Raw genomic sequence first — 26,551 nt, forward strand, 5'->3', positions numbered from 1 at the left:
TGTGTTCCCGGCCGGCCCGGTGCGTCCTCACTCCGGCTCCCCGGGCTTCCGGCTCCGGCGGGCGGGATGATGGCGGCGGCAGCGGCGGCCTGCGGGCGGCTCCTGGGGCCGGGGCGGCAGCGGGCGGGCCCCGCGGCAGGTGAGACCCGACGGAGGGGACCCGCGGTCGCTGGAAGGGGGCTGCGCTCTGGGGTTTTGCTCCCCACCCGCGCTGCGGTTCCGGGGGGGTCAACACGGGGTCAGCTGCACCCAGCGCCGGGCCCCTCTATACGCCAGGGCCCTGCCCTGATGGGCAAACCCGGTATGAATGTTACTGCCACCGGAGCCCCGGTGCGGGGCGCGCTGCAAACCCAGGAGGAAAAATCCGTCCGTGGCAGGGTGACCAGATGTCCCGTTTTTATAGGGACAGACCCGATATTCGGGGCTTTTTCTTATATAGCCTCCTATTACCCACCCATCTCTGTCCTGATTTTTCACACTTGCTGTCTGGTCACCCTAGTCCCTGCCCCAAGGAGCTCGCAGTCTGAGTGCGCGGGTTAGCAGTGTCGGGACGGGCACTCTCGCTGGCTGGCTCTGGCACTAATGCTCAGGGGCTAGCGGATTGCCCTGTGTGGGGCTGCGGTAGAAAATCTCTCTCTCTCTCACACACACACACACACACACTATTTTGGGGAAGTTCTAGGGCCTGTGTCACACAGGACAGAGACCAGACTAGATGGTCACAATGGTCCCTTCCAGCCTTGGCATCAGTGAAGGGTCAGATTGGCAGTGACCGTTGCCGTTGGTTTTTTTTTTTTTTGCCTTCTTTTGCAGTGTGGGGGTGCAGTTAACTTACCGGGATTATCAGGGTGTATCTCACTTAATCATTTCCCTGCCATTGCGGGGGCCTCAGGGAATGGTGCACCTTGGTCCTCCTGTTCTTTGCCTGTGGCACATAATAGTTTAGTCTCCTGTGGGCTGTAATACTTTGGTCTAATCAGTTGGGTTTGGTGTGTGAGTATTGGGTGGTGTTGGTGGCCTGTGATGTACAAACTGTCTGGTGGTCCCTTCTGACCTTTAACTGTATGACAGCTGGCAAGGCTTCAAACATGTTAGGACTTGTCTACATTGGAAAGTTGTAAGATGTTAACCATTCCAGTATAGTTAAAACTCTCTTAGGGTGAATGCAGTTGTATCCCTATAATGGTGCTTTATAGCAGCATAGCTATTCCCATACAGGAAGGGGAATAAGCTATATCAGTGTAAGATCCCTTTATGCTAGTTTAATTGTGTCCACACTAGGGAGTGTACTTGTATGACTTTAATTTAAAAAAAATCCCTAACTGAAATAATTGCACCAGTACAAAAACTTGATAGCTACCGTTTGCTAAAGGAAATGATGTTGATGGAATAGACTTTTATAAGGTATTTGACTTTGTACCACATGACATTAAGAAACTAGAATGATACAAAATCAACATAGTATATGTTAAATGGATTAAAAACTGGCTAATTTACATGTAATTGTAAACAGGAAATCATCAGGTGGGTGTGTTTCTTGTGGGGTCATGGAGGGATGAGTTCTTATTCCTACACTATTTAACATTATTTTTACCAGTGACCTGGGGAAAAAAACACCATAAGATTATCACTGATAAAATTTGCAGATGACACAAGAGATTGGGGAGGTGGTTAATAATGAAGATATGGGTCACTAATTCAGAGCAATCCGATTCACTTGGTAAGCTGGACTCAAACAATGTGCATTTTAATACAGCCATATGTAAAGTCATCCATCTAGGAACAAAGAATGAAAGCCATACTTACATGATGGGGAACTCTGTCCTGGGAAGCCATGACTCTGAAAAGCATTTGAGGGTCACAATGGATAATCAGCTGAACAGATGCATATATTATTTGTCATACCCTGGTGAAATCTGCAGACTAGCTAAATATCAGCACCATTTCCTGATTCTTAAATCTGCTGACTAAGGCAGTTGCATATTGCCCGTACATGTCACTCGTAGGGGGACCACATAGCAGTTGGGTCCTGCCATAGGCATTTGTGCATGACAGGCACAATATCTCTGCCAGAATCACTCTAGTACTCACGGCTTGAGCAAGCTTGGGTGGGTGAAAGAGGAGATCTATACCATCAATTTATAAAAAACTTATGATTTCATCTAAAATAAAAAGTGTTCAGCCCTAATTACCTTCCAAATATAGGCCAGTGCCATTATCTTCTTGAGTCTGCAAGCAGACAGCTTGTGTGCCCTTTGATTCTTAGCCTTGGCTAACAGCAGCAGAGTAAAATTAACAAATATTCTGGCTGGGTTTTTTATTTGCTGTTCAGAACTCTGTAGGCCTCAGTGAAATTGTCAAGAATTATGTCAGTTTCATGCTGCTGCTGCTCCGAAAAACTATGAAGTGCAGCAGAGGCAAGCACCAGAGATTTTTGTAGGGGAACAAGACATAAAGAGGGGCTGATAAGGAGTAAAGTAGCAGTGACCATCCTCACAGCAGCCAACAGGAGGTGGCACTTCACATTTTTGAGAGACCTACTAGCTAGATTTCAGAGGGGTAGCCATGTTAGTCTGTATCAGCATAAACAATGAGGAGTCCTTGTGGCACCTTAGAGACTAACAAATTTATTTGGGCATAAACTTTGGTGGGCTAAACCCCACTTCATCAGATGCATGGAGTGTATTTTTCACTCCTTGCATCTGATGAAGTGGGTTTAGCCCAAGAAAGCTTATGCCCAAATACGTTTGTTAGTCTCTAAGGTGCCACAAGGACTCCTCATTATTTCTACTAGCTAGAGTTTGTCATAAAATATGGAGCCCTTAAGCATAGTTCAGGGACAGCAGTCTGGTAGCAATCCCATCAAATGGGAGAGGTTGAGCTACACACCAGGGCATTCATAATGTGAATGACTGGACTTGTAGGTGTGGCCAGTACCAGGGTGCTTGTGAAAGCACTTTGAGATCTACTAATGAAAAACACTATATAAAGAGCTAAGTGCGATTATCTGAATAAGCTGGCCATCTCACAAACTTTAAATCCAGACCTACATTTGGTTTGTGCTACCAGTTGGTTATAATAATAATAATCAAAAGTAGAGCTCACAATCTAGAATCGTTATGTTTATTTGGTTGTAAAGGGCCCTTTCCAGACATTTGTATTTATTGCACTCTGGAAGGTCAGCTGTGCAAACACTTTCTTTTAGTTAAGCAAACAATTTCAGAGACAGCTTCTTTTTCTCCTAATAAAGTTCAATTGCTGTCTTTCTTCTTTGCTAGCCCAGTTTTCCAGGGCTAGGCCCTCCCTGTTAATTAGCAATTGTGCAGGTCTAGTTCCTTTCCAAAGAAAATCTCTCCAATGCTGTGACTGCAAAAAGGCAATTAAAATGATAATTGCCCATCAGAAAGCAACCCTTCCGTTAGGGGCTTTTCATTAATCTCTCTGGATATTTGATCACATTAATGATAATCCTCCATTCCACTCTTCCTTTGCCATTTCAGTTGCTCATTGTCTAGAGAGTTAGATGTAAATAGAGAGTCCTGATTTAGCCATTTAAAACAATCTTCGTGTTCAAATTTTCTGTTGTTTTTTAATCTCTTCAATTGATGCTGTTCTACAGCCCGCTTGTCTGAGAGAAGAGAGATGGTACTTGGAGTTAGGGAAAGCCAAGGCGTATGCATGGAAAAACCAAGGTCCCCCCACTCTAGAAAGGTTTCAGAGGGGTAGCCGTGTTAGTTTGTATCAGCAAAAACAACGAGGAGTCCTTGTGGCATCTTAGAGACTAACAAATTTATTTGGGCATAAGCTTTCATGGGCTATAACCCACTTCATCAGATATTCACCCCTTCTTGTCAACTGTTGGGAATAGGCCACATCCACTTTGATTGAATTGGCCTCGTTAGCACTGACCCCCAACTTGGTAAGGCAAGTCCCATCTTTTCATGTGCTGTATATTTATACCTGCCTACTGTATTTTCACTCCATGCATCTGATGAAGTGGGTTATAGCCCACAAAAGTTTATGCCCAAATAAATTTGTTAGTCTCTAAGGCGCCACAAGGACTCCTCATTGTTTTCACTCTAGAAAGGTTTCTTTAAGCCCTCTACCCTTACACGGGTTCCCTATGTTTCACTTGGCACTGAAGTGACTGCTTGGAGAATGAATAGCCAGGGAGTTACTGGAGTTATCTGCAGTTCTCTCTCTCTCTTCTCCTTTGCATGCATGGAAATGCAGGTGTGGGGAAGCTGAGTGAGGCTTAATGAAAGTTGCAAAGAGCCACCTTGTTTTGTCCTACAAATATTATATAACTTGTCACAGCCTTAGAAGGGTGAGAGTCTTCTAGGCAGGGAAGGATACACCTAACCGTATCCATTAAAGTAATAGTTCAGCACTGGAAGGATGTAACACAACTGTGTATACACCCCTGGAACATTCCCCTATCTTGGTGACAAAACAGATGTTATGCATAAATACAACAATATTAAATTGTTGCAATCCACGTTTGGAATCTTATAGCTGACACTCTCACTGTACGTATTCCGTGTATGCTGTTTAAGCGTGATCCTGTCTCTGTTCTGCTCCCTTGGGATATTGTGCAGTAGGGAGGAGTTCTTGATTTATGATGTCCTGTGTCTTGTTTCTGTCTCCTGCATTGTGATGCTTTTCCCAGCAGTGCTGAAATTGACATGGCTCATACTTACTCATTAAATTACCAGGGACTGATAAATGTTACTGCTTATTTTTAATTTTCTCTCCTCTCTTCTTATTAGCGTCTCTGTTGTGGTCTACAGTTCGAAGCGAGAGATCTCAAAGCACTTCACTACAGCAAGGGTAATGTCAACATGTTCCTCTGCTTCCCTCTGAAATACTGACCCTCCCTTCCCCTCCTCCCCATTATTGTCTCCCCCTCCCTTTCAGTGACCCAGAATAGCTAGAGCTACGGTAACTCCTCACTTGAAGTCCTCCAGATTAACGTTGTTTCGTTGTTACATTGCTCATCAATTAGGGAACATGCTCGTTTAAAGTTGTGCAATGCTCCCTTAGAACGTTGTTTGGCAGCCGCCTGCTTTGTCCACTGCTTGCAGAAAGAGCAGCCTGTTGGAGCTAGGTCATGGGGGCTTGGAACCAGGGTGGACTGGCAGCCCCCATATCAGCTCACTGCTCCCCTAAGTTCCCTGTGCAGCAGCCGCCCAGCAGGCTACCAGTTGCCGGCAGTTCAGCTGTCCCTTCCCACAATGCCATGTGCTGCTCCTGCCCTCTGCCTTGGAGCTGCTCCCGGGAGCCTCCTGCTTGCTGTGAGGGGTGGGGAAAAGGGGTGCTAAAGTCAGGGTGTCCCCCTCCAGCCCCCCGTTCCTGTACCCCCGTCTCCTGTACCTTATCTCCACGGGGGGGACACTACAGGGTTCAGGACCGAGGGAGCTTGCTGGCAGCAGCTGCTGTCTCAACTTGCTAATCTACTTAAAAAGGCAATGTACTTAAGGAGGCTGACCCCACTCTAAAGGGGCAATGCGCGTCTCTCTCTCTCACACAGGGTGTGTGTGTGTGTCTCTGTTATCCTGTCTCCCCTCCCTCCATTCATGCTACCTTGTAGCGTGTGAGGATACATTAACAACAATGTGTTAACCCTTGAGGGCTCAGCCAAGTGCTAGTTCATCATTTAGCAGTAAGGCATTCCCTGGGAAATATCCCACCCTCTGACTTCACCACCTCAACCAAACTATACAAATATCATTGCTGTGTACAGTATTAAATTGTTTGTTTAAAACTTATACTGTGTGTGTGTGTGCGTGTGCGCGTGTGTGTGTGTATATAGATATAGATATAGATATATATAGATATAAACATTTAGATTGTAATGTAAATGGGGGGGTTAGATTCCAGGGAAATTTTTTCGCCAGACAACACTGTATGTGTGTGTGTGTGTGTGTGTGTGTGTGTGTGTGTGTATATATATATATATACACACACACACACACACACACACACACATACAGTCTTGTCTGGCAAAAAAAATTCCCTGGAATCTAACCCCCCCATTTACATTAATTCTTATGGGAAAATTGGATTCGCTTAACATCGTTTCACTTAAAGTAGCATTTTTCAGCAACATAACTACAACGTTAAGCAAGGAGTTACTGTACCTGTAACTGTCTGAGCAAGTCAGGGTACAGCTTCAGTCAGTGCTACTCCTTGCTTTAGCCAGAAGGGGTCACTAAAGAAATAGAACATTACTCTGTGCTGGGTCCTGGAATATATGACCTAGTAATTTTTTTCTGTCTCTGATTTCTGCAGTTCTAAAGAGCAAGATGGGGCACTCCCTTCCCTTAGTCTTGAGTGTTTTTAGTCTGTCCCTACATCACAGAATATGGCACTGCCATTAGGCCATGGAGCCAGCCCAAAAAGGCATGGTTCTTGAGAATTTTTTGCTAACATTTGGTTGGTGTTTCTGTTAAATGTAGGCACTTTAAAGAGCACTAATGGACATTGCCAAGTAGATTGAACGTAATTCCCATACTATTCATTTTACCCTGTTTTACTAGTGTCTAGCATTTCCCTTGAATTTGAAAATGCTTGTAATTTTCACGTCACTTGCTAACTATTGAAACTACTGCAGGGAAGTACTGACCAGAGCTCTCAGGAAATTCTTTGCTCCCTTTTTATGTCAGGGACAATTTTATGGTAGTCATACAATGCCTTTCTGGCCATCCCATCAGAGACACATTAATTGTTCAAAAGAGAAGATGATACTGAATCAAAGACTATTTTCCGCAAATGTCTTTGCAGTGTCATTGGTTCTTACTTAATAAGGAATAAATATTTTAATAAGTAAGGGGCATTTTAACTGTGTGTCTCTTTGAATTAAAGCATCCTGCAACTGTTAGGATACACTTAGACACTGGAATATGCAGAGTGGTTCTTGATGTCAACTATTACTTAGTGTTAGAGTATTTGCAGGAGAAGGTAAGCTTTCTGCTCCACGATGGGGCTTGCATAGCAAAACACAAAGCTGCTGTGAGGAGTAGGACTTAGGTTCTGTTCCCACTGCCACTGACTCAGTATGATTTTGTGTAGTTCACATAATCTCTCTATACCAGTTTCCCCTTCAGCAAAGCGGGTATACATCAGTGCTTACCTTCTTTGGTAAAGTGCTCTGAGATCTCTGGGTGAAAAGCATTGTATGTGAGCAAAGAATTGCCCTTTTGAATAATCATGCTTTTCCCTCCATTGTTCTATGGAACAAATGAAAAGCTTTCATAGAAAGTCATGAAGCAGAGGTGTTAGCTGTTGCCACAACCCTTCCAATGTGTCACAACTTGTATGAGAGATCCTAAGAGGCTCCTAACTCCAGCAAAGGTCACTCAGATAATTTTTCCACCTAAAATCACAATTCTTAAAGCCAGAAAGGATCATTGTGATCATTTAGTCTGACTTCCATTTTATTGCATATAGGCATTTTCTATGTACCTTTTCATCTTCTAATTAAAACCGTTGAAATATTTGAGCAGAGTTTTAATTGCTGCTCATCTCTGAAGTTTATAGCAAATAAGTATTTTCACTAGTGATGTCCTAGTTCCTTGTCTGTCATCCCTTCTTTGGCCAAGCAAACCAGCCAATGTAGTTGACATACTATTAGTTGAACAGGGCTTTTCAGGTAACAAGGGATTCTTTTCAGTGTTGGGGCAAAGAATCCCCCACAGTGACAGTCTGGAGTGAAGCAGAGAGAATCCACTCAGATTGCTGACAGGAAAACACTGATGGATGCTGGCTTAAATATCCCTGCTAGCTTCCATTCATCAGTGTTGTGGCAGCAGCAGAGGGTTTGCTGCCACTCATTGCATCCCCAGGATACCCACTTAATTAGAGCTGTCATTGCGTTAGCAATTTTGACATTGCCAGTAAGTAAGGTAGCAACACCTAAGAGTAGAAAGTAAATCAGCCTCCTGGGAAGGCCTATTAAGCACAGAAATTGCTTGGGCAGTTTGAGCTCTGATGACATTTCCTTTGAATTGTGGCTGTCAGTGCTGAGTGCCCTTAGGGAAAGTCAATCAATGGTACCCAGTGTCATCCGAGTATAATTTTCTGTTCTTCCTGTTAGCCCGATTCTCAAGGAGATTCCTCAGGAAAGAATGTCTAGCACAGGGGAGGGCAAACCTACGGCCCGTGGGCTGGATCCGGCCTGTCAGGGCTTTCATTCCAGCCCACGGGATTACCAGCCCTGTGGTGCAATAGGACTAAGGCAGGCTTCCTGCCTGCCCTGGCCCCGCGTTGCTCCCAGAGGCGGCCGGCACCACGTCCCTGTGGCCCCTGGGGTGGGGCAGAGGGATCCATGCGCTGCCCTCGCCTGCAGACACCGCCCCTCACAGCTGCCATTGACCGGGAATGAGGAACCACGGCCAATGGGAGCTTTGGGGGTGGTACCCAGAGGCGAGGGCAGCATGCGGCAGAAACTGGGTGACTGGGCAACAACATGGCAGATGAAATTCAATGCTGATAAGTAATGCACATTGGAAAACGTAATCCCAAACATACATACCAAATGATGGGGTATAAATTAGCTGTTAACACTCAAGAAAGATCTAGGAGTCACTGTGAATAGTTCTCTGAAAACATCCACTTAATGTGCAGCAGCAATCAAAAAAGCTAACAACGTTAGGACCCATTAGGAAAGGGATAGATAATAGGGCAGAAAATATCATAATGTCACTATATAAATCCATGGTACACCCACACCTTGAATACTGTGTGCAGTTCTGGTCACCCTATATCAAAAAAGATACATTAGAATTGGAAAAGGTACATAGAAAGTCAACAAAAATGATTAAGGATATGGAACAGCTTCCACATGAGGAGAGGTTAAAAAGACTAGGACTTTTCAGCTTGGATATGCAAGAGGTCTATAAAATCATGAATGGTGTGAAGAAAGTAAATAAGGAAGTGTTATTTACTCCTTCATAGAACTCAAGAACCAGGGGTCACCCAATGTAATTATTAGGCAGCAGGTTTAAAACAAACAAAAGGAAGTATTTCTTCACACAACGCACAGTCAGCCTGTGGAACTCGTTGTCAGGAGATGTTGTGAAGCCCAGAACTGTAACAGGGTTCAAAAAAGAATTAGATCAGTGCATGGAGAATAGGTCCATCCTATTAGCCAAGATGGTCAGAGATGCAACCCAATACTCTGGGTGTCCCTAGATTCTGATTGCCAGAAGTTGGGAATGGACGACAGGATGGATCACTCAGTGATTGCCCGCTCTGTTCATTCTCTCTGGAACATGTGGCATTGGCCATTGTCAGAAGACAGAATACCGGGCTAGATGGACCATTGCTATGACCCAATAAGGCTATTCTTATGTTCACAGAGGGCTTTTGGATTAAATAAAGTCTCTCAGCTCAAACGTTAAGAACGTAAGAATGGCCGTACAGGGTCAGACCAAAGGTCCATCCAGCCCAGTATCCTGTCTACCGACAGTGGCCAATGCCAGGTGCCCCAGAGGGAGTGAACCTAACAGGTAATGATCAAGTGATCTCTCTCTTGCCGTCCATCACCACCCTCTGACAAACAGAGGCTAGGGACACCATTCCTTACCCACCCTGGCTAATAGCCATTAATGGACTTAACCTCCATGAATTTATCCAATTCTCTTTTAAACCCTGTTATAGTCCTAGCCTTCACAACCTCCTCAGGCAAGGAGTTCCACAAGTTGACTGTGCGCTGTGTGAAGAAGAACTTCCTTGTATTTGTTTTAAACCTGCCCATTAATTTCATTTGGTGGCCCCTAGTTCTTATATTATGGTAACAAGTAAATAACTTTTCCTTATTCACTTTCTCCACACCACTCACGATTTTATATACCTCTATCATATCCCCCCTTAGTCTCCTCTTTTCCAAGCTGAAAAGGCCCAGCCTCTTTAATCTCTCCTCATATGGGACCCGTTCCAAACCCCTAATAATTTTAGTTGCCCTTCTCTGAACCTTTTCTAATGCCAGTATATCTTTTTTGAGATGAGGAGACCACATCTGTACGCAGTATTCAAGCTGTGGGTGTACCATGGATTTATATAAGGGCAATAAGATATTCTCCGTCTTATTCTCTATCCCCTTTTTAATGATTCCTAACATCCTGTTTGCTTTTTTGACTGCCGCTGCACACTGCATGGATGTCTTCAGAGAACTATCCATGATGACTCCAAGATCTTTTTCCTGATTAGTTGTAGCTAAATTAGCCCCCATCATGTTGTATGTATAGTTGGGGTTATTTTTCCCAATGTGCATTACTTTACATTTATCCACATTAAATTTCATTTGCCATTTTGTTGCCCAATCACTTAGTTTTGTGAGATCTTTTTGAAGTTCTTCACAGTCTGCTTTGGGCTTAACTATCTTGAGCAGTTTAGTATCATCTGCAAACTTTGCCACCTCACTTTTTACCCCTTTCTCCAGATCATTTATGAATAAGTTGAAGAGGATTGGTCCTAGGACTGACCCTTGGGGAACATCACTAGTTACCCCTCTCCATTCTGAAAATTTACCATTATTCATACCCTATGTTGTATTAAAGCAGAAATTTCCAAGAGGGATGTTAGCAGCTATCCGTATCTTCATTCAAGATGTGCAGCTGGAAGCTTAAAAAAAGCAACTTCCATAATCTTGTATAGAGAGCCCAGCTGTGGTTCTCAAGGCCCTCACTAAATTACCAATTTAGCGGAGAAGAGCTTTTAAAAATAGTCCTCCTAGAGAGGGACAAGTAATGTGCATGAGTGATTAATCTCCAGTCCCCTGAGGCTGATTTGGGGACATTATCTTAGACCTTCTTTTCCCTCTAAGGCTGCGTCTGTGCTGGGTTGTTTTCTGATATACTCCCCACCATTGTTAACACCAGTGCAGCAACAGGGAGAGTAGACAATGCTTCAGGCAGCCACCAGCATTTTAAGCAATCTAGGCCTGCTCTTGCTCCCACTGAAGTCAATGGCAGTGGGGCGGGATCATGTCTCAAGTCATCCACACAACATGGTGGTAAAAGCCGCTGGTGGCCCCTGACGCTTTATGTGCACCAGCATTCCCAGCTGTAGCTGCAATGGTGTCAACAACAGTGCTAAGTTAAAGCCTGGTGTAGCAAAGGCCGAAGGAGATTTTAAGCTATTACGCGACTCTCCAGCTCAACTTCAAACTGCTTATTCTTAAAGGTCATTTTTGCACATTTTGGCTTGTTGCATTATAAAATTGAAGAAAAAACTTGTCCTCAACTTGTACTGTTTATACAGGGAGTGTGGGGGGGAGAGGGGACGACAAATGGGCCATTCATCTTCTTTCTAGCAAAGCTCTCTGGGGTCCTCTGAACTTTGCTGTGTAGCTGAGTTGAATTGAGCATTGGGGGTAGCAGCTGTTTCTGTTTGAGTACGGTGCCTTTTCTTAATTTGCAATACTAGCTCTGAAGCAAGACAAAGCTTTTTCAGTGTGTGGTTAAACAACCTTTTCAAACGGACTGCAATTTCAACACCTTTGAAAAGTGCCTACTCGTGCCCCAATCGTCAAAATGCATCAGTGTATTTCATTACTGGGCCTGCTTTTAATATGGTCGATCTTGAGCCAGCTGCTCAGTTGCTGTGATGGGAGTTGAACAAAGTATGGGGAGATAGGAATGGGAATTTTGCTCCATCGAAAGCCCTCTTATTGTAGCAAGCTTTATCCTGACTCTTACAGGAAGAGGCTGTTTTTCTTGCTTCATCTAGTTAGACATCCCGTGACCATCATACATAACACTGGAGTGAGGAGAATCAGTAACCAAAACTTCTTTAACTCACTCAGGGGCTGATCCAAAGCCCATTGACTGGAAAGTTTCTGATTGACTTCAGTGGGGATCAGGCCCTGAATGCTGATGAGTGAGCTGTGTCAGGAAGAGAACCGTAACTCCTGAGGTTTTGCCTCCGCTCCGCAGATGGCAGAGCAGCCCTGCTTTTCACTGTAGGAATTTTATGTGCATGTGCTATTGACTCTCATCTTTGTTAATGTTTTGGGTCTCATGGTAATAAATATTTGTAATAGCTGATTCTCACCTTATTTTTGACAGAATTATTGCCAAAACATCATTGTCCTCTCCCCCGTGGCCCGAAGTCAAACTGCCAGATCCAATAGAAGAGGCAAAGTACCATGCAGGTAAAGGTCTCCAGCTGCAGAGCCCGGCATCACTACTTCCATACTATTATTGGCAGTCTGAAAGATTGTAAGGCAGCACATCCTTGATCTTTTGAGTGGGTTTTTGTTCTTCTCAGTCTTCTTCATGTTTTTGTCTCATTCCACCCAGCATATTTTAGAGAAGGGAGCTGTTGCGCTGTCTACTAGGGCCAGTTAACTTAACGGGATGCTGCATTTAATGTATGTTCACTCTGCAATGGAGGGATAAAATATCAATAAATAACTGCATGGATAATCGGCAACTTGCAAAAGAGCCTTCAGCTCCAGACCTCCTTTTCTGGATTGTTTTCATTCTGCTCACTGCACCACTCACTATTGCTCAGGTGACAAATTAATGTAATGAAGAAAAGTGTTTGTCCCGCAGGTACTGTTTGTTGACACAGTGAATCATACATTTTTAATATCAACAGTGGGGGAAATAAGTATTGAACTGTTTGGTAAAATGTATCAAATCTTCCGTTGGGTCTGATTTGCACAGGGCTCTGCCTTTGAGCCATTGTAATTTCCAGGCTTCACCATCTCATAGATATTCATGGTTTTGTGTCATTCCATACAACGTGTCCAGGAGGCCTCTTTCCAAAGCAACTGGCTTGCCCATCCAGAGCAAGCTCAGAATATTACAGCTCTGACTTCAACTCACATCCATAAGAGCATTTGAGTTCTACCTGCCAATCTTTCCCTCTGTTCTGCCTGGAAATGGTCAGATATTTTATGTAAGATTACTCCCAGTACTGCAAAAATGCAGATGACTATTAACGATAAAATGGCAGCATTGGTCGATGTGAATTTCCTTTTTTAAGGATCTAATCATGAAACTGCAGTCGTTTCAGCTCAGATAAAATTATAGTCCAAAATTTTCAAATATAAATGTCTGAAGTTAGGCTTCTGAATATAAGTAGCATGTACAAATCCCACTGACTTCAATGGGGGATGCTAGTACGGTGTGTGACAGGGTACCACCTGGAACTGGGGTATCATTGAGCCCTCTGACTCGCCAGCCTGGGCTCCCTCTCGCACCTTGGTGCTGTGACAAGCTTTAGACCGCTCCGAGTCCTACTCTCCCACCAGCATTCTCACAGGCAGGGACACACCCAGCTGCAGTTGCGTGGCTTTGGCCAGCCACTGCATGAACCAACAATAGGGAGGCTGCAGCCAAAATAACCCCCACCTCCCCAGCCTAAGACCCCAGAGCTGTACCGTCCTGCCCTGTCAAAACCCCGGCCAGTATGAACTTATTACTCAGTTCACCTCTCCCTCAGTGTGGAGAGGAATATGCACGCTTGTGGTAACCAAGATGGGATTTTCCCCAGACACTTCGGTCAAAGGCACACTGGTTTAGATTAAAACATAGAACAAGTTTATTAACTACAAAAAGATAGATTTTAAGTGATAGCAAACAGATCAAAGCAGATTACCTAGTAAATAAACAAAACTGCAAACCAAGCCTAAGATACTAGAAAGATTGGATATGAATCAGCAATTTCTCACCCTGACTGATGATACAAGCAGGCTTGCAGCTTCTCAAGGCACAAGCTGCCCTTGCTTTGTAGCTTGGGCGCCCCACCGCCATTCCAAGTCCTTTTCTTTTGGAGCTTCTCTCAGGTGTTGAGTTGTGGGGGATCTATTGTGTGACAATAGATGATGTCACTTCCTGCCTTATATAGCCTTCCATATGGCAGGAACCCATTGTTTCAAACTTGGTTCCCAGACCAATTTGTGGAAAAATACAGGTACCCAAAATGGAGTCCAGAGTCATGGAGTCTAGTCACACGCCCTTGCAGTCATTACTTACAGGCTGTCTGGAGCGTTCTCAGGAAAGCTCACCGGGTGGGGGATGAGCTTCTCCTAAGGCCTATTGTTTTTCCTAACGGCCCATTACCCTGAATAAGCCCTTCACAGCCAGCTATCTAGGCTGGAAGCATTTTGCCTAGTGGGTGTCACTCAGGTGTAACCAAATTTGAAATACAGATACATAGTAAATATTTATAACTTCAGATACAGAAATGATACATGCACACAAATAGGTTAATCATATTTGGCAAATCATAACTTTTCTTATGACACCTTACATGACCCATCTTGTACAAAATGCAGCATAATTATGCCATAATCATATCATAATAATATTACTATGACGAATATGGGGTGTAGTGTCACACGGTGCATTACTGTAAATCAGCCTACTTTTATTTAGGAGCCTAAGTAGAGATTTAGGAGCCTAACTTAAGGCACATAGGTTTGAAAATTTTGACCACAATAGAATAAGCTGTTCACGATCTTGAGGCACGAAATTTTTTCCCCCCACAATATCACAAAGTGCAGTTGAGGTCAGAATGAAAAGGAGATGGGGATCACACTTCCATCTCTGAAGCATCCAGTATTAATAACTGTGAATCAAAGGATACTAGACCACATGGACAGTTGGTTTGTTCCTATGTGCAATATGTTCTGACCATAACATAAGCTCCTTGCTTAATTGTAGTGGGAGTGGCACTGACTTCTGTGATTAAGGTTGCATAATAGTTTCCATCTAGCTCCCTGTTTTCAGTTGCTCATAACTTTTTGTGTGTGTGTGTGTGTCTTTTGGGGTAAAACATTCCATTCTTCATTTCTTTCTGAAGTGGAATTTTTGTTTAAATTCTGAGTAAAATTGTGTCCGTTATTTTTGAGCACAAGGAGGGGGAGAATATACTTTTCCTTATTATAAAAAATACTCATTTTCTGAACAGCTTGAGAGCTGAAAGGCCTGAGGGTAGAAAGTTGAAATTTGACAGGGAAATAACCCTCATTAGGAAGTGCCTTTGAGTGTTCCCATAAAGGCAGAATTTGATTTGACTGAGTTATGACTTTAAAAAATGGTGTGCTTTGCTTGTGTGGAACATTTTGCATAGCTAAGGAAGGCTGCAATGCGCATGGATAACTTCTCTGGGAAGCATACAGTAAGGGGCTGAGGAAGGGTCCCTGCTTGCTTTGTGAAATACACAAGATCTCAAGCTTGGGCTTTGCAAGTATAGTGGAGCCCCAATTCCTGCACAATTTGCAGAGCCCTGTGTACCTTACAAAGTACACTGGAGCCCTCCTTCAGCCCCTGTGAATTTTGTAATGTTTTCAGGATTTAAGGGATGGCTCCTGTACACTGCAGGATGCACCGAAGGCAGAGTGGGGCACTCTCTTATGGAACACCTTGGATCTGCGGGATAGGGCATTCCAGTGGTGTCTAAACAAATGTTTCAGACTTCAACAATCCGATATAAGCTGCACCAGTGTAAACCAGGTCTACATTAGGGGGTTGTATGGGTTCAGCCAGTCCAGCAGGTAAAATCCAAGTATAGACAAGACTTCAGTCTTTCAAGAAGGGAGATACGGTGCATGCTTATGAAACATTATCACTGTTCAGCCAATCTCTGCAACCCTAAGTAGGACTACTACTGAGTCTGTGGGAGGGTGGCAGGGACAAAATGTGTTGGTGTTGAACAGCTAGCCTTTTCTGCTGGTTTTTCTCACTGTGGCCTATCCCTGATTTACTTATTAACTCACCATTTGTTAACAGAGGTCGTGCAAAAGGTGAATGAGATGATTGCCACTGGGCAGTATGGAAGGCTCTTTGCTGTGGTTCACTTTGCCAGTAAGCAGTGGAAGGTAACCAGCGAAGATTTGATTTTAATGGAAAACGTGCTGCCAGCTGAATGTGGAGACCGAATCCGACTGGAGAAGGTAAAACCCTCCCGATGTTCAGGATTATGTACATTAACTCGAGCACTCCCAGCCCGCCTTATGTCAGCTATTGTTTGTGACAGACGTCAGACTTTATTCCCCACCCACGCAGCCCACTGTGGCTTTGGTTCTTTCTCTGGGCTGCCTCAGCTAATGCAATTGGGGTGAAAGTATATCTATTTCATCCTTGGGAAAAGCTGTTGACTTCTATTCATTTATTGAAACAAGAGGTCACTGACCAAATGATCTGAGCCACCTACTTACTGTTCACTGTGCCTGCTTCATTGTTTCATAAAACCCTAGGGGTCCCCCTTCCTGACCAACAAGTCAAGAAAACTCCATTCACTCATATGGAAGGCAATAAAACTGACTCACTCAGTGGGGTTAGTGAATGTTGTGGTATTTAAGATTGCGCTGAGGGCTGGAAGAGGGAGCTGGCTGTTTATAAAAATAAATAAACAACAGATTATGGGAAACTGGTGTCCCTTTGCTCTCCCCTGCCACAGTAGCCCTCTGTAAGGTTTAATATCATGGCTGTGTTTCCATAGAAAATGTTTATATTGCTCAGCCCCACCAGTTCTGTGCTAACCACAAGGATGTGTTGTTATTCTTTGTGCTCATTAGCAGAAATGCCATGGACAGAGGCCAGCTTTCCCAACGTGGCATCATAAATGGGAAAAAGTTCCCTGAGAACTCAGAAATCAATTTCAGAGAAGTCTTGAATATTCCCCTTCGATCTGCAGAAACTCCAGTTCTAACTGTAGCTACTTGCAAGGCCTTCATGTTGCTGTGATTTTAATTACCCTCATATTGACAATGTTAGCATGATTTACACCAAAGAGAGAGAGACTGAATTGCTCTGCAGATTTCAGGCTTCTTCCCTCTGTGTGGGAAGACAGGCAGTTTGCTTTACCCATTCTGTCCAAAATCGTAAATATCTCTCTGTTGGATGTTGTCATTCCCAGACATGCTGCCCAAGAAAAGTTTGTTGTCTTGGGATTGACAACACTAATCAGCTGACGCAGCAATTTGCCCAAAAGAGACTGTACGTCTGAAAGTGACATAAGAGTTGATTCCTCTCCCAAGCTTCCATGATGTTCATTGTATCTGTGGATGAGGAGGGCATAGAGGGGATAATTGTGGGCTCCTGGTTAGATATTTCCAATATAATCCACTTCTAACATTTAAATGACCCCACAGAGACTCATTAATCCAAACCTTGGATGAAATACCATGAAGTGAGGCTACAATGGATTAATCTTTATTCATCATAGCCAAGCATTTATTTGCAGTGTAATAGGGTATGGAAGAGACCACTTTTCTACAAGTTTGTTGCTTTGAAGCCCGATATCTAGGCACCTTTTCTGGCAGCTGCCTGATGACTCCTTGTGTGAGATAGGCGATTGCAGGAAGCAGCCTGCTGAGTGTGCAGAGATCTGGGTCAGGGTGAAGAAAGTCAGGCATTTATGTTTAATCTTCCAGTAAATCCAGACCATAATCCTGTCCGGTTTTTGCTAACAAATGTCTATCTGAACCAAAAATCAAAAGCCCCAGTTATATGTGCATTGCTTTTAACTGCTGCAGTACAGTTAGTGGGGAAAAGAAATAGGCTGTAAAAACCCTATGTGTTTTAAATTCTTCCCAGTCTGTCCAAGTCTTGACTGCAGGTGCTGCCTGTTCTCTTACTTAAGCAGGCAATTTAAATTCCCCTGAACCAAAGGACTAGTACATGGCATGAGTCTACCCTGGATATCTATTTGTTTATTACCCATCTGAGTGTGCAGAGAGAAGAAGAATGAAAATGTTGCTATTTCCCTAAGGAATGCATAGCAACTGCTATAAAACTCCAGTGATCATAGCAACTATGGTCATAGGCCTTGGCATGAAGATCTTGGAAATTCACGGTCTTTATTTTTTTCTCTGCCTTTTTCTTCCATTGTCTTACAAATGCAGATGGAATCAAAGGGGTTAGAGGCTCTGATTAGTGTGTAGAATGTTTGTAAAACACGCTCTGGTAGAATAAATCTAGCCCTTGCCTGGGAGAATGTTTATTGAATGGGTTTGTTTCTTGGCGGGTCGCTCTCTTTCAGCAGCAGATTGAGGCTTGAAGCTCATAAAAATGCAAATTTTCCAACACCCAAGCCTCTAGGATACTTATAAAGTTTCGATAATACTGTTTCTAATTACATCGTGACCACTGACAAGTGACCCAAGTGCATAATTTAATCTCTCCAGGTTTTGCTGGTTGGTGCCGATGACTTCACGCTGATTGGAAAGCCACTTCTGGGGTAAGAAAGACACAGGTTATAATAACCTATCTCCAAATCAGCTGACTGCCGAGTGAAATGTTTTCAAGATTCAGCCCTGCCAGGGCTGGGGGCATACAAGAAGTCTACGCAGCGTATTGCAAGCAGTGCTGGGGGGGGTTGTGTATGTGTAACCTCGCTTAGCATTTGTGGGGAGTTAGGTGCACACATCAAAGGGATTAGGGTCCTAAATCTGTGAGACTCATTTAATCCTAGAACTAAATCTGCTCTTCTAGTAACATAGAGCAAAACAGTTAAGGGTGGAACAAATCTGTAACATATTAATGGGATGAGGGAGTGAATCCCACTTCCCAATCCAGAGCCTGCTGATTGGGGCAACGTGGAGGCATCTTACTCTTAAATACACTTAAAGACTGTAAAATTCTCTCAGAGAGAGGAAGGGTAGTTTTGTGACGAGTACCCCCTATTCCTGGCTCTGTCTATCTCCCAGGCCACTTCTCAAGACAAAATTCATCAATGTTTCCAATGTGCTTTGAGATTTTCAGATGGTAGAACTGTAAAGCATTATTATTGTTACTCATTGTACTAAAAATAGGAAACAGTCTGATGATTACAGCGATATTTTTTCACTTCAAATGTTTTAATGTAAAATATGCCTGTGGGGCTTCTCAGAGCAGAATGTGTTAAGCAGGGGAGGCAAATTCATTCCATGGACTGGGCCAAATCGCATTTTTAATTATGGCCCAGACTATGTATGTTCCTCAGCCCACAGCAGAACTCTCCCTGATGTCACAGGTTGATATGCACAAAGATCAAGGGTTGAAAGATTGGGTGCTGTATGTAGTAACCGCACTTCTTGTTATTATTTAAGTGCCTTATTGTCATATCCAGCATCACGTATTGGGTAAATACACTTCCCTTTAGAGTTAAACTTCCTTCCTTCCACATCCTCCTTCCTCTCCTGTCCTTGGCGAGGTCTAGGCGAGAGTGATTTGCTGGTATAGCTTTTCAGGCATATTATACCAGCAAAGCACTCCTAGTGTGGATGCAGCTTATGCTGGCAAAACTGCGCTTGTGCTGGGATAGCTTATTCCAGTCCCCCTGGTGAAATAAAATATACTGGCAAAAGCGTGGTTTTGCTAGTATAAACTGTGTCCATACTTGGGGCTTTTGCTGGCACGGCTATGTGGGGTCGCAAATCACACCACTGACCAACACAACTGTGTTGGCAAAAGCATGTAGCATAGACCTGGTCTTTGAGTGTCTCCTCTTTTCTGCTCTGTCTACGTCCTCCCTGCAGCTTCCCTCCGTTTCCATGCCTCCCCATCAGCTTCGTTCCCACTCCCTTCCTCGTCTCATCTGCTACAGTGAACAGCAGCGAAATAGTTAATGTTGTTGTGTTGCATGACAATGTTAGGCTTTAGCATTAACACCCCAGTGAAATGAACTGAGAGGAAAGGGAGCTCACACCTCTCAGAGCCTTTATTTCAGGCTGTGTTCGTGCATAATCAGGAAGGCAACGCTGCATTGATTCACATTCTGTTCTTGGCTGGACAGTTTTCTTTGCAACCATATCCTCGTCTATCCAAGGGAGTATTTGTAAAACATTTGCACAGTCACTATCGTCAGTTCAGCTGCAGAAGTGCTAGCAGCATTGGGAGCCCTAGAGTAGACAGGGCTTCTGTGGCTGCCAGCATTTTAGACCTGAAACACTGGGACCCACAGGAGCCTTGTGTACTCTGGCCTCCAGACACTGCTACCACCAGAGGAATTGAACCAGCATTCACTTTTGTGGGGAATTTTTTTCAAAAAAACAGGAGGGCTAGAAACTTAATATCTTGCAAAGAAAGCTCAGATTTTGCAGACTCTGGGCTGGTCGATACTGAGGGGGGGATCGATCCAAGATACACAACTTCAGCTACGCGAATAGCGTAGCTGAAGTCGAAGTATCTTGGATCGAATTACCTAGGGTCCACATGGCGCAGAATCGATGGCCATGGCTCCCCCGTCGACTGCGCTACCGCCACTCACTCTGGTGGAATTCCGGAGTCGACGGTGAGCACGTTCGGGGATCGATTGCTACCTGCCGATACGGTGGGTAGTGAAGACGTACCCTCTGAGTAAGTTGTGAGTCACCTCAAACAGTCCATGTTTTTGACACCACTGAATGTTCCTCTAGCAATGCAGATCTTTCTGTGCAGTGCCCTAAACTCTGCTAATTAATTGCCAGCATGACAGTACCCTGGCAAAGCTAAATTGTGCACTAGCCTTTGGGCACACACTGAAATACAGAGCTTCCCTGGAGATTTTAGGGAAGAGGAGGAGCCATCATTTGGTCTCTGTATGTTCCTCAAAAGTGGGGAGGCTTTGGCAGTGTAACTGACTGCAGCCCAAACTGTTTCATTTCAGTGTTAGGTTACACTGCGTTAAAGGTAGTGGAGGAGAGTAAATGCGTGTGAAATAGAAATGTGGTATAGTGTCCCATCCTCTCTTTTAGGGCTCTGGGGAAACTCTGACATATGTACAAGCTGCCCACCACTATAATATGAGACAAAGGAAAACAGAGCACTGCCTATTAGAGATGGTGTGGGCTGTAATATTTGTGCATAGTTCCCTACTCTCCCTAAGCCACAAGTGTTTTGGAGGATAGATAACAGCTTGGATTAATACAAAGACTTTTTGTTTTCCATTGGCTTAAAAATCAACACATAAGTGAATGTCTGAGCCAGTGTCGGCGTAGTGCAGTCCATTTCAGCTGCGTTCCCTGATCAGACTTGGAGGCGGGTAGAAACTTGTTCTCTTTTAGACAGATGGTCGTTTTAATTTTCTGTAGAAATCAGATACCTCCCAACATGACACTCCTTTAACATCTTCAAACAAAACAAAATGTCTCTCTCCTCCCACTCCCGGTAGCCCATACCAAGCGCCAAGTCTGTGGTCTGCCTTGTTCTTTGCAACCACTTATTGTCCAGCATTTCTATGCAAAAGCAATATTAAGTGGTATGCAGTTGTCATTTCCTTAGCTTAATAACTTGTACAGTATTGTACACCCCCAAAGCTGCAACGGGAAATGCTTGTGACCCAGAAATCATAGCAGCATTTTCACTATTTTCCAGTGAGGTGTTTACGCTCCGAACCATTGCAAAACACCCTAAGGTAATTTAACCCTAAGTAAAGGGGACATGGTGTCCTTGATGGTTCATGTGTTAGGCAAAGAGCTCAGCTTACTCTGACCCTAGATGCTGTTGATCAGATTTCTTTCCAGTAACATAGCCAGCTCTTTTACACAAGGATTCCTCTTGTCTGCTTGCCCAGGTTGGCCAAGGCTACAGACCCCTGGTTGCCAGATGGCACGATGCCACACTGCCTCTTTCCCCCAAAAAAGCCATGTTGACATTCACCTGCCTCCTGTCAGGAAAGAGACTCCTGGGCATGATATAAAGATTGTCATCAGTAAGCATCTTGATACTTACGGGACGTCCCCTGCATGGATTATATTCATTATTTAGTAACAATCACTTTCACTCCAACTTGGATATAGGAAGTTATTGTATGAATTCCTCTTCCTTATTAGAAAAACCTAATCTGGAAATTCTGGCCCCACTGAAGTCAGTGGGAGTTTATCATTCAATTCAGGGGCACCAGGAGTTCACCTCTGTGATTGCATAATGCTAACAGCTGAGAAGTTTAATAAACCATTACTATTTATTATTTATATTGCTGTAGTGCCAAGAGGCCTTGATTCAAGATTTGGGCCTCATTTTGCTCTGCATTATACAGATGCCTATTGAGAGAGAGAGTCCCTTCCCTGAAGAGTTCAGTCTCTCAGACATTCAGCCCTAATGACTGATTCAACACAGGGCAAAATTCACACTGTAGTTAGACCCACAGCTTGGGTCAGATAGCTTTGAAACTTGACTTGCAGACAGAAGTTGCTTCTTGGCACCTGGGTGTGCTCAAGAATAGCATTTTGGAAGGTCTGCTTGTATGTGTGTGACTGTTGCTCAGTACACGTGCCTGTGGGACAGTACGTATCCAGCACCTAGAGAAGGGAGTTCTCTACATAGGTTTGTATAGATATTTCCCTAGTATAACACCTCTGGCTGAACACAAGTAAGGCCCATGAGCGGTAGGACACCTGGCCCGGCAATAACCAAAGGCTGATTTCTGGACCAGCTTTCCCTCCACCACCACTCTATTGGTGGCTTGTAACCAATTACTGCACTACTTAAAATCATGACGACTATTTGCTTAAAACGGCCCACAGATTTTAGTGTTTGAATCACTCTGTCCTCACTGATCTTGCCTTCTGAGGGTCGATTATTTCCATGTGATTCCACAGCACAGCTGCTAGTGTTAGTGACTGGACTTGCTAATCCTGCAGTAGTGAGGCAAGCGGAAGTCTAGCTTTCCTGTTGTCTTCAATGGGCACAGGGTCAGGCAGAATAGCTCCCTAATAGGAAGACATTCTCATAAAATACTCCTGTACCCTGCTTTTCTTTGCCTTTGCTGGTTTCTTTTCTAGCCTTGCTGTTACGTGCACCTAGAGACCCTAACTGTGATTGGGGTACCATTGTGCTAGCTGTGAAGTACATCCTTTCGCCGGGTCACACTCTGCTCTGTAGCTCATTCAGCTGTGGCCAGTAGCCATGTATATTAAACTGTATTTGTGGCTGGCTGCTGAATACGCAGATAGGCTGTGTGTGTGTGTGTGTGTGTGTGTGTGTGTTCCTCTAAGAATTCAATCTCTTATAAATATTGTATTCCCAAAGGGCATATGTTAATACTGATGGTAAATGTTTCAAAGCCTTTGGCTCTTTCATTATCTTATTGGAGGGTTGTTTTTTTCTTTACATGCAGACAGAATCATTTGTCAGGGAAATGTTCTTTAAGTGTCCTCCGGCGGTGAAGGCAGCACAATAATGAGCTTTTAATGCTGTTTTGGTGCAAAGCGTTGTGAAAAAGTGCATCTTCCACCACTACCATTCATTACAACCAGAACTTCCCAAAGCACTGGCCTGGGTTTCCTGCCCTAAAATGAGGCTGATTTGTTATGAAAGAGAGGACAGTTGCTCAGGCAGGTAGCTCATTCTTCGGTGTGGACCTTAAATCGCCATACTTTCTGTCCGCTTAGATGGCAGTTAAAGATTCCAGGGCAGTCTTCCAAAAGGGGATGCCTCAGTGGTCTTGATCAATAGTTCTCCTCTCAGTAGCTTCCAGAGTCCAAGGATGTGTGTGTGAGCTGTCGCTGAGTGCCGAATTCCATTTGTGTTTGCTCGCTGACTCACTGCCATTTCGAGAGAGAATGCCTTGCATGCCAGCTCATGTGAAATGGGAGCTTTTGAAACCATGCTGCACTGAATATCTGTCACAGAGAAGGGAGGATGGGAAAGATTTTATCACTGAGTGATGCTGACTGTGGCAATAGGTTACAGAATCAAGACATTTAAGACCATATTCTTCCCTTAATAATCTCTTGGCAAGCCTCCCACAGGTGTCTGTGAGAGATCCATTCTGGATCTAGGAGAGCATGAAGTCCTGAATTTATATCTGGACTTCTCCTCTAAATGAGATTGAAATCCCAGGAATAAATAGACAAGGCAGACAAAGGGTGGGAGGAGAAAGAGAGGTGAAATGACTCATGCAAGCTCACACAACCAGTCAGAGAGCGGTGGTCTATTAGCCGCATTATTGGACACAGAGGATCAAGTCCTGCTCCTCTTAGCAGGTGAACAGTCCATTGTCTTCTCTAGGAATAGAATCATAGAAGATTAGGGTTGGAAGAGACCTTAGGAGGTCATCTAGTCCAACTTCCTGCTCAAAGCAGGACCAACTCAATACTCCGGTAAGTCATGCTAGAATAATTTATCCTTCAGTCTATAAATCAATATGCCAGTGATTGCTGTCTCTGCTGCTTTGTAGAAGGGGGAACAGCTTTGGTCATGACGAAGGAAGAGCTCTGTAGAAGGGTTGCCAACTAGTCTGAGCCCAGTATTGAAGGTTTACTATACTTTAAGGCAAGGGGGAAATACAAGATTTTTTTTAAAGCGCCATGTGCATCAGGCTTCATTACAGGCATTCATAGCACTGGGAATTTGGGCTTGCCAGCTCTGAGTGTCGTTGCAGACTTCCACTGTTACTCTACCAGCATCAGACATTTCTAACTCCCTCCCAGTGAGGCAGAGAAGTACTGCCCTACAGAGTAGTGTGGCACTTACCTGATAAGACTTGCATAGTCAATCCTGTGTTTCTTTAGTGCAAAGCCTGCGAGTGGGCACAGCTGAGATGGATTTACCCACTCAGCAGCTGGGGACCTCGCAGTTCCCACAGGACAGGGTTTTGTCAGAAAGATGCATTACTTTGTGATAGTCTTCCAGGGAGCCTGCCCATTGATTAGAGGAGGACGTCATTAGTTACGCTCTGTTTCTTTTTTTTAATTATTTTTAAGGAAAGATCTTGTCCGTGTGGAAGCCACAGTTATCGAAAAAACAGAATCTTGGCCAAGAATTAACATGAGATTTTGGAAAAGACACAATTATCAAAGGAAGAAAAGTAAGATGAAAAGAATATAGCACCGTCACTTCCCACTGCCTTCATGGCCCAGGGCCACAGGATCGGTACAGAATGCGCTGGCGGCTCAGAGCCCAGTGACATAGGCATAGCACACAATGTCTTTGCAGCTCAGAGTACGGACAAGGGCATGGTATACAATGCCCACAGGAGTGCCCTGATGCCACAGGGATATGGGCTCAGTACCCAATGCTCTCCTGGCTCAGTGCACAAGGACATGGTCCCACTACACAATGTCCTTGGAGCTCAGAGTACGGACACAGGCATGGTACGCAATTCTCACAGGAATGCTCTGCTGACACACAGCACAGGGCTATGGGCTCCATACACAATGCCATCGTGTCTCGCAGCACAGGGACACAGTGCCCAGAGGAGTGCCCTGATGGCTCACAACACAGCAACATGGGCAAGGTACACAAGTCCTGACTTCTGAGCAAAGTGACCTTATTTCCTTCCTCCACTTTCTGACACTCCTTGCCAAAAAGACCGTTTAAAATACTGCTTTCAACACAAGGAAGTGTTGCTGTTCTTGTTCAGCAGCCTCTAATCTTGCATATTTATCCACAGATATTAACAAGTCTAAACAGCATCTTGAACCAGGCCTTGATTACCATGTAAATGAGGCACTTGTAGAGTTTCTTCCTGAATTATCAACAGGAAAAAACAGTGAGGTAGAAATATTGGGCAGAAGTAAAACCTGACACACTCTCAGGCCTTGGCTACCCTTACCCGCTAGTTCGGCGGCTGGCAATCGAACTTCTGGGTTCGACTTATCGCGTCTAGTCTGGACGCGATAAGTCGAACCCGGAAGTGCTCGCCGTCGACTGCGGTACTCCAGCTCGGCGAGAGGAGTACCGCGGAGTCGACGGGGGAGCCTGCCTGCCGCGTGTGGACCAAGGTAAGTTCGAACTAAGGTACTTCGACTTCAGCTACGTTATTCACGTAGCTGAAGTTGCGTACCTTAGTTCGAATTAGGGGGGTAGTGTAGACCTGGCCTCACAGGAGCTCACCATTCATGCTCGTACCTTTGCCCAGGCCCTGTCTACACGAGAAGGCTTTGCCAGTATAGTTATACCTATGTGTAACTGCACTTTTGCTGGTGTAGTCCACTCCAGCTCTCTCAAGTGACACAAGCTGTGCTGATAAAAGCACAGTTGTTTCGGTATAACTGTGTCTACATGTGGGACGTTTGCCGGCACTGCTGTGTGGGTCATGGATCGCACCTTATCCCACCCCGCATCAACATAACTGTGTCAGCAAAAGCCTGCTAGTGTAGACATGGCCTTAGGTCCAGATTTTTAAAGGTATTTAGGCATTGCTGTGCTCAGCATCACAAAGCCTAACTGTAGGTGCCTAATTCTCATTTTTGATTGTTGAGGGGATTTAGATATCTAAATGCCTAAATCTCTTTTGAAAATGATATTTAGGCTCATAAATCAGTTAGGCATTGCAGCACTGAGAACAGCAGTGTCTAAATACCTTTACAAATCCGGGCCTTAGTGTTTACTTTAATTGACTTTAATGCATGATCTTATTTTTCTTCTTTCATTCTTTTTCAGTTATCGTGCAGCCACAGACGGTCCTCCGGATAAACACCATAGAAATTGCTCCCTGCTTGTCATGATCAATTGTTGGTCTAGTAGGACTAGGTTTATTTTTACTGCTTTAGGAAGTATGGAAATAAAGAACTCTTGTCATTGGAAAGTCTTGGGCTTTTTATTATGGTCTATAATGGAAACCTATTTTTACTTTTTTAACAATGAAACATTTTTTGTTGAAATACTATTTCAGCTTTAATGTTGTTTAT

At 44.2% G+C, this 26,551-nt stretch overlaps 1 protein-coding gene and 1 long non-coding RNA gene across 3 annotated transcripts in view; one reads left to right on the forward strand and one right to left on the reverse strand.

The window, feature by feature from the left end:
- Positions 1-3: 3 nt before the first annotated feature.
- Positions 4-26,448, forward strand: MRPL21 (mitochondrial ribosomal protein L21). 2 transcript variants are annotated; one of them, XM_005313221.4, is made up of 7 exons: positions 4-139; positions 4,770-4,830; positions 12,069-12,154; positions 15,744-15,907; positions 18,143-18,195; positions 24,623-24,726; positions 26,304-26,448. In XM_005313221.4, the coding sequence occupies exons 1-7, from the start codon at positions 67-69 to the stop codon at positions 26,366-26,368; spliced, it is 606 nt and encodes a 201-aa protein (XP_005313278.2). In that variant the 5' UTR covers positions 4-66; the 3' UTR covers positions 26,369-26,448. The 2 variants fall into 2 exon arrangements, with proteins under 2 accessions (XP_005313278.2, XP_042718050.1); XM_042862116.2 differs by lacking the exon at positions 4,770-4,830 and having other exon boundaries at positions 10-139.
- Positions 18,271-26,551, reverse strand: part of LOC135982949 (uncharacterized) — a 29,441-nt gene continuing 21,160 nt past the window's right edge. The window contains exon 3 of the long non-coding RNA XR_010600449.1: positions 18,271-23,539. This is a non-coding gene — a long non-coding RNA (uncharacterized LOC135982949). The remainder of the gene's footprint in view (positions 23,540-26,551) is intronic.

Source organism: Chrysemys picta, chromosome 4, assembly GCF_011386835.1.
Source record: "Chrysemys picta bellii isolate R12L10 chromosome 4, ASM1138683v2, whole genome shotgun sequence".
In the NCBI taxonomy this organism is placed as follows: Eukaryota; Metazoa; Chordata; order Testudines; family Emydidae; genus Chrysemys; species Chrysemys picta.

Bases quoted from the DNA above. Each gene is read 5' to 3' on its own strand.
- MRPL21 (XM_005313221.4), top strand. From the start codon at position 67: ATGATGGCGGCGGCAGCGGCGGCCTGCGGGCGGCTCCTGGGGCCGGGG. The intron at 18,196-24,622 runs GTAAGAAAGACA...ATTATTTTTAAG, and splicing joins ATTGGAAAGCCACTTCTGGG to GAAAGATCTTGTCCGTGTGG. The intron at 24,727-26,303 runs GTAAGATGAAAA...ATTCTTTTTCAG, and splicing joins CAATTATCAAAGGAAGAAAA to TTATCGTGCAGCCACAGACG.